Raw genomic sequence first — 12,786 nt, forward strand, 5'->3', positions numbered from 1 at the left:
AGCTGAGCAAAGGCCCTTTTTCTAAATTAAAGCAAGCGTGCGTTTTAGTGGGATCATTTGGGTTTGGGAGTTGTAAGATATTGGCTCTTGTGCTTCTGGGTTTAGTCTGAAAAAAAGTAACATTCTGAAAACTCAAAAACAACTCAAAAGATTGTCTCCCCCCCTGTAATCGCATTTCTGCTTTCATTGTTTGTCTTACATCCCAAGGGAGGCGCACATGTGACCCCACAGAGAGTGGAGGGTCCTGGAAGGAGGTGTGTGCGAGGCTCCAGTGCTGCAGTAAGGGCTAATTAGGCGTGCAATTGAGTGGAACCGGGGGTTAAGGAAGGTACAAGGAGAGTAGGACAGTAATTGAATTTCTGCTCTCCATTCTCGAAGTTTCGGCTCTCCTGCGCTGTCCCCTCTCATTGTGCAAAAAAAAAAAAGTCTAAATGTGCGCCCCGCATATTGTGCGCTAAAAATAAGTCAGCAGATGTTGGGGGCTTGTTAATAATCGCCCGGTATCCATGGTGGTCAGTCATCTCTCTGCCAGTGGGTATTAAATCTGGATAATTGTTGGGGTGGAAAGAGAAGGGGGTTGAATATGTAAAGTGGGCGGTGCCAGTTGGGTGAGTGGCAGTTTATGTAATGAGCAGCGCAGTGGTAGTCTATATATCTGGGAGGAGACACACTAGGGTTCATTCAGTAGTAATAAGACGAGTGATGAACGTCCGTGGCGCACTGACGCACCGACTTGAGCACCAAAACAAGGTCTGAGCCGCGCGCACACAGAGGAGTTGACCATTGTGGAGTACAATATCATGCAAGGAGAGGACGCCTGCTGACGGAGTGGGACACAGCTGTGGATATTGGTCTTCCCTCACCTTTGGATAACTTGGAGATTGGAAACGCTTCCTCTGGACGCTTTTGACGCACGGCAACAAGGAGCTATTGAGGACTAATCGGGAGTGGAGGATTTATAGTGTTTCGTGGAAGGGTTTTTTTCAATACCCTATTTGTTTACCTCGGCGTCAATACTTCGGAATAAGAAGGTTTTGCTGCGTGAGTGGCTGGTGACGCGGCTGCCCTGGAGAAACAAGAAGGATGGCAGCCTGGTTCACCTTTACCATCGCATTTAGCACCACGTTAATATCACAGGTATGAAAGAGGATCTACATCTCCTTGGTGGTCCTGAGACCTCGGCGAAACCAGATGGAGAGCCGACTGTTTAATTTTTACCCCCCTCCTTTTTTTAAATAACAGAATAAGCTTCATGTAGCTGCACGGCGTTTTCTTAAATAATATTTCCTTCTCTTTTAGGTATTTGGATCCGGAGTTTTTGAGCTGGATCTCCACGAATTTAAAAACCACAAAGGTCTGCTTGCAAACGGAGATGCATGCAAACCCAACTGCAGGACTTATTTTAGAATTTGCTTGAAGAACTATCAGGCTGTGGTCTCTCCAGGTGACTGCATCTTTGGAAGTACAATGACACCAGTGCTGGGGACAAACTCTTTCAGCGCCAAGGACAGTGGCACTTTACCTACACCGATTCAAATACCCTTCAACTTTGGCTGGCCGGTAAGGGCGTGGAGCAGCACATCCACTTTATTTGTTTCACTACAGCGATTGCTATTATGTTGATTTCGGGGAACTGCTATGCATTTTGGGAGCGCACCGATTATTGGTCAGCTAGTCTAATCCATATCATTAGGTAATACTCTTTCGACTAACAGATTGGACTGCTGCCATGTCGTTCATTTCAAAATCCAGAAAGGCTCTCGTGATCACTGTGACACATATTTCCTCGTGCAGTCTTAAGTCTGATTTAAATTTCTCTTCTCAATTAGCAGGAGCCTATGAAATACAAAAATAAGCAAGATTTAGGCTCTCGTCTAAATTGCGAGCACTCTTTTTTTAATCGCTATAGTATTTGTAGCATGTATTAACGGCATATGTTTTCTCTTTAGGGGTCCTTTTCATTAATAATTGAAGCCTGGCATTCACCTTATGGAAACCTACCTGTAGGTAAGTGCAGCCTTTTTTGCCACAGGAGGGAGCTCTGTCTGTAGGTTTAACACACTCCAGTCGGTTTACAATTTTTGCACACTTAACATGCACGAAAGCAGAAAATAAATTGGGCTATTAAATGCAGTTTAGTCACTGAAGTGTTCCCCCTCCACCTCCCGTTAATTGTTCATCATTTCAGACAATTTTCACGCCTATTCATGCCTTTGTTATGAACTTCAGAACACCTTTTTCATTCTTATACCCAATACAATTGAACTTCCTCTAGTTTATTTTTGGCGTGGGAAAGAGCTGTGGGCTTTGGTGAGAATACTCAGTGCTTGCCAAAAGCCCCTGACTACATCTTCCTGTATTTTACACCTTACTCTGTTCTGCCCTTTGGAAGAGGGGACTGGGCCTGGGAATGTTTTTGCTGACGGAAAGAAAGAGGAAATTTCAACCTGAGTTTATCTTTCATCTAAGCTGTATGGGATTTGATAAGGGATGCAGCTTGGCACTGGGCAGATTATTAAAGCAAAAGTGGATGACTTTTGACCTCGCAAGCCATTTATGATGCATAAGTGACATAAAACCATAATCAATCCAGGACATGGGCAGGTTTAAACTCTAAACTTCCTCCATTAGTTCTGACTTCCTCTTCCTTCTCCTCTTTTTTCTTTTTCTTCATCTTCTTTCAGAAACCAACAACCAAGACGCTTTGATTAGCCTCTTTACCATCCAAAGACAACTTGGTGTAGGAACTGACTGGTCTCAGGATACACTGGCCAATGTGCAGACAGAGCTGAAGTATTCGTACCGATTCATCTGCAATGAAAGTTACTACGGAGAAAGTTGTTCCAAAAAGTGCACGCCCAGGGATGACCGATTCGGCCACTACACCTGCACCCGTGATGGACAGCTATCCTGTCTGCCCGGCTGGAAGGGGAAATACTGCGAAGAACGTAAGCAACCAGCTACATAATCTTTATGTTTTACAACTGTCTGGCTCACTTGCTATCAGTAGTCTATTCTTGGTGATCACAGTCTGTAGTTGCTTCAACTCAATCTGATTGTAATGAGTTTTTGGATAGTGTTCTGCAGGATTTGGTGGACAGGCCTTACCTTAAAGTGGTTAACTGTCCAATACTCTGATGAATCTGTTTCTGTACATCGTCCTTTGCTCTTCATAATCATTATAATGGTTTCTGCCTATAGAGAGAAATGCATAAGTTTGATATCAGCTGTTGCTAGTATGTGAGTTGTGTAACCCATAGGTCATCATCCTCAAGGCCACAGGATGTTTGAGTGCTATAACTAGACATGACCTCATGATATCTGGCAAGTCTGATAGGCAATTTTGGTGTGGAATGCATTTTTCATAGCTGTTTGCTTCATATAATTTGTAATCATGTAATTCTGACGTGCAATTGGTGGGTTTGTGGGTACTCATTGAATATGGGTTTTCTTGGCGGGGGCAGGCTTAGCACGACAACAGGCACATTATACTTGTGCAAACCCACTTGGCCAGATCGTGCACCAGCACTCCCAAGATTTGGAAAGTTCTGAATGAGCCTATGAGGAGGCTCGATGCCATTTGGCTCCACAATACCAAGGGCCCCCTTTCACCAAAACAAATTAATCAAAGAGTAGATTGGAAGGAGGCACCGTGAGAGTAATAGTTACCATGTGCTGGATATGTGGCCACACGGGTGACAGCGGATCTGTCATCCATGTCACTTGGCGGTGAAAGAGAAATTGGCATGTGCTATTTTGACTGTGGCGCCAAATTCTAACCAGATGGGCTCACGTGTTGCAATTACACACACATCAATCGCCACTGACTACAGAAAATATACATGAGAAAGACAGATTGGGCATCTTTCAGAGGCCATAATTTGCCTTCTCGCTCACACGCTCCCATACATAAATTTTAACAAGCCCGGCCGTTCGGGGCCATAGTGTAGAGTTTGAAGGAGCTTAGTAGCAAACACATTAATGCAGAAACACACACTGTGGACACTTGCGCACAGTGGTAGTAGTAGTAGTCACGTGACACAAATGGCTGGCTAACTTAAGCTAAATCTACGCGTATTAGCGAACATTTACCTGCCGTTTCTGTCCAGGTAAGTTAAAGGAAGAGCTGTTAATTTCTGTTTACTACTGTACCTTCAGAAAGCGCGTGCCCGGTAACTTAATCTGCAGGAGAGAGGGGAGGGCGCGAGGGGGTGCGCGCGGGCATTGATAGAAGGAGCCCGGGCGACTGCACGCGCCAAGGTTAATCGCAGCATTATTATCCGCCACGCGCCACCGATGTTTAGTCCCCTTCCATTGTTGGGCGCGCGGTAGTGGCAGCTGCAAATATGGTTCTGGCAGACCACAAACAACAATAGTGACAGCTGTCTGCTATTGAGAGCGAGCATCTGTTCTGGACTAAACCGGCCGCTTACTGTCAGTCGCCTGATATGTTGCCCCGGCGAATCAGTGTCATGACCGGTACACTTAAAACAGGACAAACAAACTCTCACCCACACACACACACAAACGACCCACCCAGTGGCAGCTGTGGGTGTGGCGGACAGGTTTAGATCAAATGGAGGCTTCTGAGGAAAGTTGAGCCTCACCAAGGCCCCGTGTACTTTAATATACAGAGCTTACAGTTGGCTATTTCAAGGAAAGCCTTGGTTGTTGTGTGCCTAATGGCAGTGCAAGGGGCTTGTGTGACATTTTAGCTTGTGGTTTATTTTTAACAGTATGGAAAATGTGAAATTGTCACACCTGTGTCAGGAGGAACAGGTGGACAACAGGCAAAGAACAGTAAAAGAGCAGCACCCTTACTGTAAGTTTCATTTTTTTCTCTCTCTTCTTTCTGCTTGTAGCTATCTGTCTGGAGGGTTGCAGCGAGAGGAATGGAAACTGCACCAAACCTGGCGAGTGTGTGTAAGTATTAATAATTGCAAGTGTTGAAATATGTGTTGGCTGTTAGGAAAGGAGCACATATGGGCACAGCGTCAGCTCCTTTCATGTGGAAGGCCTGGGTTGTTTTTCACTCAACTTCTTCACTCAGCTGCCTCCCAGTTTATGCGCAACAAAAGCACTTTTATCATCCGAGGATCCACATGAGCTGAAATATTTCCATATGATTCATTAAGTGAGGCTGAAGTTCACGTCAGCGTTTCGGTCCGCGCCCTCTCTTCACAGCATCACTCACTGAGTTCTCCGCTTCCCATGTTCCCTCCTTGTCACTGCCCTATCTCACTCACCAGCGTGGATAATTCACACACACACACACTCACCCACTCGCTGTGGGAAATTCCTCCTGATTTTTTATTTTTGCCCTCTTTTTAGGCACAAATCCACCGTTCCCACCACTAAAACCATTCCAGATTAAGGTTAAATCCTTTAGATACCAGTAAAGCTGCTCCCATGTCTCTGCGCACTAAGTAACAGAAAAATGTTTTAACCTTTAAAAGAGCATCTTAAGTCCCACGATCTTAGGAACCTTTAGGAAGCATCTTAATCTTTAAAAAATATTTTTGCTTGGGTATTATTATATTATAATTAGTAATCTTTAAACACAATAAAGATCCCTGCTTCCAGCCCCACTCTTAGCATTAACGTCTACACATGCTGTACATACATTGTATAACCTACCTGTACAAATAAAGTGCAGTTTCACTGAGTGATGAGTGATGAACTAACAAGATTTTACTACTACAAGATCTCACTTTTAGCCAAGTGAAAGTTTGTTTGTTTGTTTGTTTTTTTCAGATTTCTGTGATGCATTAATTAATCATCTAATGATTGTGTCCAACTGTGGTATGACGCAGTTACTGATGTTAACCGATTTCTTAATATTAACATCCAATTAATCTGTTACAGGGATATTTAATCTGAGTTATTTGATGGCTTAAGACTGCAATCACAACACTTTTAGCATGAGAAAAAAAACAAAGACTAATGTTTTAAATGTCTTTCGTTTTTGTTTTAATTTTTCAGATGCAGAGATGGCTGGCAGGGCACGTTCTGTGACGAGTGCAGGAAGTACCCGGCCTGCAAGCACGGTACCTGCCAGCTGCCGTGGCAGTGTAACTGTCAGGAGGGCTGGGGAGGCCTATTATGTGACCAAGGTACGCCAGACAACTTGGCTCACTGCTGCTATTCCTTTTTAAAAAGATGCTCTCATATTACTTGCACCCTGTTTTCATTTGAATTAACTTGAAAGCATTAGTAAATTAGGTTTCCTCTGAAGTGTTCTATTCATAGCTTTCTACACATCCGGGGGTAGATTGGTTGTGTGTGTGTGTCTCCTGCAGACACCCTGTAAACAAACACTCTTCTCCTCTCTCCCCCAATCCAGACCTGAACTTCTGCACCCATCACCATCCCTGCTTGAATGGCGCCACTTGCATGAACACTGGCCAGGGAAGCTATACGTGTACATGCTTGCCAGGCTTCACGGGGGTCAAATGTGAGCTGGAGATGAAGGAGTGTGACAGCAACCCCTGCAGGAATGGGGGGACATGCACAGTAAGTAGGAAACTGAGCGGTGCATGCCCACCTTTAGGTTTCAACATTCACTGCTGATCATACTTACTCACTGACTTGTTTTTATTTCCATTTCTCAAGAATCTGGAGAGTGGCTACATGTGCACCTGTCCCCAGGGCTTTGAGGGTTCCCACTGTGAGCACAGCCTGCTGACCTGTGCCGACTCTCCCTGCTTCCACAAGGGGAAATGTAAGGAAAAGGACAACGGGCGCAGCTACATGTGCGAGTGTCCCAGAGGCTACACCGGGCTCAACTGCGAGAAGAAAGTGGACAAGTGCACGTCGCTTCCCTGCGCTAATGGTACAGTCTTCCTTTCCTCTTTGCCCCCCCCCCCTTTTTTTCTGAACTTCCCTTTCCCCCCCCACTCCAATTCCTGCCACTGGAACAACAGGAATTGGTGGGAACTTGGTGTCTATTGTCCTCCATGTAAACACTCAGCAGCTTCGAGCAGCAGCTTGTAAATGTCACCACAGCTTGCTGTGGTTGTTGATGAAAGGGGACAAATAGCCAGCGCAGTTCAATTTCTGTCCTCATGTAAACACAGAGGGCTCTGGGATTGTTCTGCGCTGGGAGAACAATATGCAGCACTGCGGTCACACTGTGGATTCAGTGGAAATGTGTGAACTCAAGCAGCCTCGCGGGTGGGATTACGGAGATTGTGTTCTCTGTCTTTGATTTTGAAACGCCTCAGTGTCGAAACGTCTCTCACTCTGTTTGCTAATGGTAGCTTCTGAGTTTCCTCCGAACCTGTATTCGTTGATGCTTATGATCTACATCCGCTTTCTCTTTTTTTCATAGGAGGTCTGTGTCAGCTCCATGGTGGCATCCGTGTGTGCAGCTGCCGCGCAGGGTTTACCGGCCAGCGCTGCGAAATCAACATCAACGAGTGTGCTGGAAACCCCTGCCTTAATGGAGGCACCTGCCAGGACCGAATCAACGACTACACCTGCATCTGTCCTGCCGGCTACGGAGGGCGAAACTGCGACCGGATCCTGAACGAGTGTTCCCTTCGGGCCTGCCTCAATGGGGGTACTTGCAGTGGGGGAGGTGGGCCGGGCAAGTCTCCAGCAACTTGCAGCTGCCCCGCTGGATTCACTGGACCCCAATGCGAATATTTCGCCGTCACCTCTCCTGTGACCACCGGAGAGAACAAAGATGGTTTCCAGTGGGCGGCGGTTTCTCTGGCTGTTGGGCTGGTGGCACTACTGGTGGTGCTGTGCATGGTGGTCTTGGCCTTGAGGCACATCCACAGGCAAGCCCAGAGGCAGCGAAGAGAATCAGAGACTATGAACAACTTGTCCAGCAGTCAGAGGGATAACCTGATCCCAGTGTCCCAGCTCAAAAACACCAACCAGAAAATCAGCCTGGAAGTAGACTGTGACTCAGAGAAATCAAACTTTATTCATAAAAACTATCACTTGGACCCTTACAACTCGAAATCAAAGGAGTTCAAGGACGAAAAGTCACAAGAGGATAAAAGTCTTATTTATGACAAGGGTTTAGATGATAAAATGCCTTTGAGTAGAGTGTACAGGTAAGAGAAAACATCTTTGCATGTCTTTATACTCTCGTCTTGGCTGCGATAATGTCTGTTAAAGAACTATTTATTCCACTCACATAGATAGTGTGTATATATACAGGGCTCTGCTGAGTAGAAATGACTGTTATGTATGAGAAGCCTCTGTCATGTAATCCTCATTTGCACCCAACAGTGGGCCCCCATCCATACATTGCTCTTCATCCACAGAGTTTATATTGAACAAGTGCTTAGCTATGTACTCTTCTTTGCTGCTTCGCCGCATGTGTATACACCTAACGCATAGTTCTGCCATGTGCTTCTAGTTTGCATTAACACAAAGTGTGATTTGTGTTTTGCAGCGAAAAGCCAGAGTGTAGAATATCTACAATATGCTCCTCGAGAGACTCCATGTACCAGTCGGTATTTGTTATAGCGGAAGAGAGGAAGGAATGCGTCATAGCGACTGAGGTAAGGCAAATAAATAAATAAATAAATGAAATGAAATAAAATAAAATCACGTCTTCATCAGCATTGCCTTAGATCCTCTATTTGACATCCATTAGGTTGTCTCAAGTGCACGATTCCTCACTAGTACACCAACATTCATAGGAGAAGATGAGACTTGCTGTTTTTCCCTGTTTTTTTTGGTATTCTGACCTAAGCTGGGGGGGAAACGCAATCACGTGCATTATTGGTTTCTATAAATTATGCTAGCTACACTTTATCTTGGCCACATGAAGACCTAAAGTGACAACCTATAATGATTTCTCGCACATGTTTGGCTCTGCTCAGTCTCAAAGGTGCTATGTTTTAGTGCTGTGGCTTTTAGTGGAATTTTTAGGATGTTTACTTCCAAGCAAAACATAACAGTGATACCGGTGCGTTTGAGCTAAAGGAGTGCTTGGAAACTGTTTTTAATTTGCTGTTTTTATGTTGTTCAAATTATTTGGTGTAACTCCATTTTTTTCTCTCTTTTATCCCACAGGTATAAACTGTGAGTGTCAGAAGGCAAGGGAACGAGGGGGGGGAGACACAATCAAGGCAGAATGTAATATTCTGGATTGTTTACAAATGCTGAGAAGAGACTGGAGATCATTTTAGATGTTCACTGCTGCTCTGGAACACTTGAGAACTGGAGAGGGCAGAAAAGTCTGCTCTGCAAAAAGGAAAGAAAAACAAAAACAACAAAAAAAAGGACAGAATTGAAAAACTTTGACCGAGTGTTTGTATGCAACACATGTACAGTGAAGGACCTCTCTCAGTCGCGACAATGGTTAAATGGACTGGCAAAAAAATAGACTGACTGCACGAGGTGTGACGACAGCATCAGTGAAATTATTAAACTTCTAACCTTGGCCATCCTGGACAGTAAAAAAAAAGAGAGAGAGATAAAGGGTGGATTGTCGCCCTGTGTATCTAACCTGGCCTTGTGTGATAATCATGATGACTTTGACAGCCAACCAATCAGTAAAAAAGAAAAGGTGCCTAAAGATTTGACCACTCCAAATCCGCCCCCCCACCTTTCTCCTTCTTTCCAGCCAGCTTCGCCTGCTATGCAAGACTCAGGGTCTAGACGAGTGAACTCACCCCGTGTCACAATCCAACCTCACCACTGCTGAGTTCTGAATGTCTGAAACTAATCTTCAGCCGTCAATCACGTGGAAAAAAGAAATTTGGGGGGGGTGGACACGTCATGCGCAAGGGTGAAGATCGTATGCAGCCCAAATTCACTAGAAGCCTTAAAAAACGGGGTTTGAATGCTCAGTTGTGTGCCCCTGTCTATCCTTGGATCGATTTGCACTACCAAAATAAATAAACAAAAACAATGGGGGAAAAAAATACTTTGAAAATCAACAGAGATTTGAAGAGAAAACCACAGGAGCACAACAGTCAGTGCAGTGCCAGCACGATCCAAGAGAAAGGGAAAAGTTTGCGCATAGAAAAAAGGTGTTGGGTTTTTGTTTTTTTTTGTTCTTTTTAATGCAACTGAAAACAAGAGACTCAAAACGAGAAGAAAAAGACTGTCACACCACTGCCTGCCTATAATGAATTTCAAAAGTACAGAACCAATAATGTAATTTTTTTTAAATGAGTATTTCCAGAGTTTTAATTTAAATATGACACACTGCTCTTTATATGTTTTATAATGTTATTTTGTATATAATGCATATTTATAAGGACCAAACTTCTGTAGAATAAAAAATTCTGTGAAAATTTCTGGAAAGAAATTATTTATGAGGCCTTTTTTTTTTTCTTTTACATTATTGACCGTGTGTGTCTAGTATTTATTTATATCTGTTTAGCTTCATTTCAGCCAACAGCATTGGTTTAATCAGTGCTAACTGCTCTCCTGCAGTAACACAACATCACATATAATGTTTTGGACATTTGGTAAATGAAGGTCCTTGAATGTAGTATGTCTACCTCGAGTAATTCCTGGAAATGCTGTTGGCTCTGGCCCCACTCACTCAGCCACCCACCCACCCACCCCCTTGTTTCTCTCTCTCCAGCCCTAAATTGGCTTGAAATTCAAATCCGTTTCCACGGATACCACCCCCTCAAGCTGGAAATGGTGAAACAAAGCCCGGTGCGGGGCAAAAGGGGGAATGCCTCCCCACCACCACTACTCTTCTCTCTCTCACCCCTCCCTCCTCATAAAGCTCGTGCACGCAAACGTGCACACACGCGCAGCCGTCCAAGCAGATGCCGTGGGGGAGCGCGGTGTGAGTCTGCAGTGCCATAAAAACAGCAGCATATGCCAAGCCTCTCAGCCTGTGCGCACGACCCACAGAGACCTCCTCCCATAAAAAATACACTCAGGCACTTGCAGGCTCCCCAACTGCTCTTCCTCCCCTTCAGGGTTAAGAGCAATATTTCAATGCCCGGTTCCGTACCACCCACTCCTCTGCAAACAAAGCTGGAGAGAGGACCTGACACCAGCAGAGAGGAGGGTGAAACCAGATGGAAGCCAGCGGATCTGTGAGGATTCCACATAAATAAATAAGTCAACTTTTCTAAAATAGAGATCTTTATCAGAGTACTCTTCTTCGTCTTGCTATCATTTACCATCCTCATCTATTTGGAAAATAGCCACTGTTCCATACAGTTTGGAAGAGCGCTTAAGGATCAGTGTTTTTATTATTATTTTTTTTATTTTCTCTTTTTTCCTTTCTCTCTCGCTCTCTTTCTCTGTGTGTGTGTGTGTGTGTGTGTCATGCACATTATCAGAATCTCTCCTGACTCCAATTAACACAAATGCTGCAACAGTCAACACCCCCCTAATCAGCAGCAATCAACACTCAGCAGAGAATCTGGATGGTTTTTCCCTCACACACACACTCATCCACACACACTCATCCTGTCAGCCCGTTGACCTAGGCATCCTCATCCTCAGCTAGGGTGTGTTCATTAAAAAAAAAGGAAAAAAAGAAAAGAGTTTGGAAAGGGGAGCTTCCGCACATGCTCGGAAAAAACATACGTGCTATCACAGTGATGAATCACCCAGTTAAAGGCCTCTCGCGCTGTGGTCATCTGTTACCTGACCCAGCCTGATAGCGCTTCCCACCGTCCCCACACTCACACCTACGAGCAAGAGCGCTCTCTCATCCACACTCCATCGCACATGCTAAGGCTCTGCTCTTTGGCCTCTCGGTGTCCATAACACAGTCAGGCATTTTCATTGTGTTATAATCACAGCATCCTGTTTGTGACCCGGTGACATCAGTTCCTGTTTCCTCCCTGATTAAAAAAAAAAGGGAAAAAAGCAGAACATGCCACTGCATGCTGACTGCTTTTCTCACGCATCGTTTTCATTTCGTTCGCACACATGACTCGGGCTCTCAGGAAACATCCTCAAAACAAGCCAGGGCCCAGACAAACACACTAATCAGTGCTATTTATTCCCAATCTAGGAAAAGGGAAGAAAATAAAATGTATAAATTGATGTGTGAGCAAAGCAGATGTTGAAAGTGCCAATCAGGAGTTGAAAGTTGCAGGTTGTCTTTCTTTTTATAGCTGGAGCTCTTGTGGTTTGTTAAAATCCTTAAGTGGCTTCAAACAGCATGAGTTTGTTATTGTTGGCCTATGTGTCCTTGCCCTGCCCTGTTGAGGTGAGCCTGATCCAAATATTGATAGTATCGATACCAACCCTGGTATCGGTATTTGTATTGGATCAATACTAGCACAATCCGGTTGTTCAGTGATGACGCGACGAATCCTACTTCCGGGTCTAAAGTAGTCTGCGTTTAATATGGCTTTTGTGTTGTTAACATGTTTAATGTTATGTATTTTCTTCTATTTGATCTCAAAAAGCTCCTAAAACAGTCAGTGATCCCTGTTGACCTCCCTCGGCTTTTATTACCGCTAATCATTTATTTAAGCTCAGTTTTTAAAACCCTAGGATGTAACTACAGCCCAGCCCATGCAGCAGTATATGAATGACTAACCTCGTATTGTGGATGGATTATCTCAGTTGTTCTCCTGGCTGAAGTTTGGTCCTTTTACAGCATCCTGCCATGCGATTACATTTGTTCCTGACCACCGAGAACACTCACGGTAACTTTTATCGAGTGGAAAAAAAAGTTAGCTTGTTTATATTATGCTAACATAGCTGTGTCGCTAGCGGTCATGTAGCACATCATTATATACCAGCTAGCCCAACTTCAGTAACCCTACAAACGTCACTGCTGTTTAGTTTTCTGTCTTCATTTATGCTGGAAGTGATAGCAGAGCTGCA

At 44.4% G+C, this 12,786-nt stretch overlaps 1 protein-coding gene across 1 annotated transcript; it reads left to right on the top strand.

The window, feature by feature from the left end:
- Nucleotides 1-638: 638 nt before the first annotated feature.
- Nucleotides 639-9,532, top strand: dll4 (delta-like 4). The gene is made up of 11 exons (XM_080881877.1): nt 639-1,137; nt 1,300-1,560; nt 1,950-2,007; nt 2,685-2,948; nt 4,863-4,923; nt 5,983-6,113; nt 6,344-6,513; nt 6,613-6,832; nt 7,331-8,066; nt 8,411-8,519; nt 9,037-9,532. Exons 1-11 carry the CDS (start codon nt 1,084-1,086, stop codon nt 9,040-9,042), a joined length of 2,070 nt encoding a protein of 689 aa, XP_080738003.1. The 5' UTR covers nt 639-1,083; the 3' UTR covers nt 9,043-9,532.
- Nucleotides 9,533-12,786: the final 3,254 nt, after the last annotated feature.

This window comes from Rhamphochromis sp. 'chilingali', assembly GCF_963969265.1.
Source record: "Rhamphochromis sp. 'chilingali' genome assembly, chromosome: 5".
Lineage (NCBI taxonomy): Eukaryota > Metazoa > Chordata > Actinopteri > Cichliformes > Cichlidae > Rhamphochromis > Rhamphochromis sp. 'chilingali'.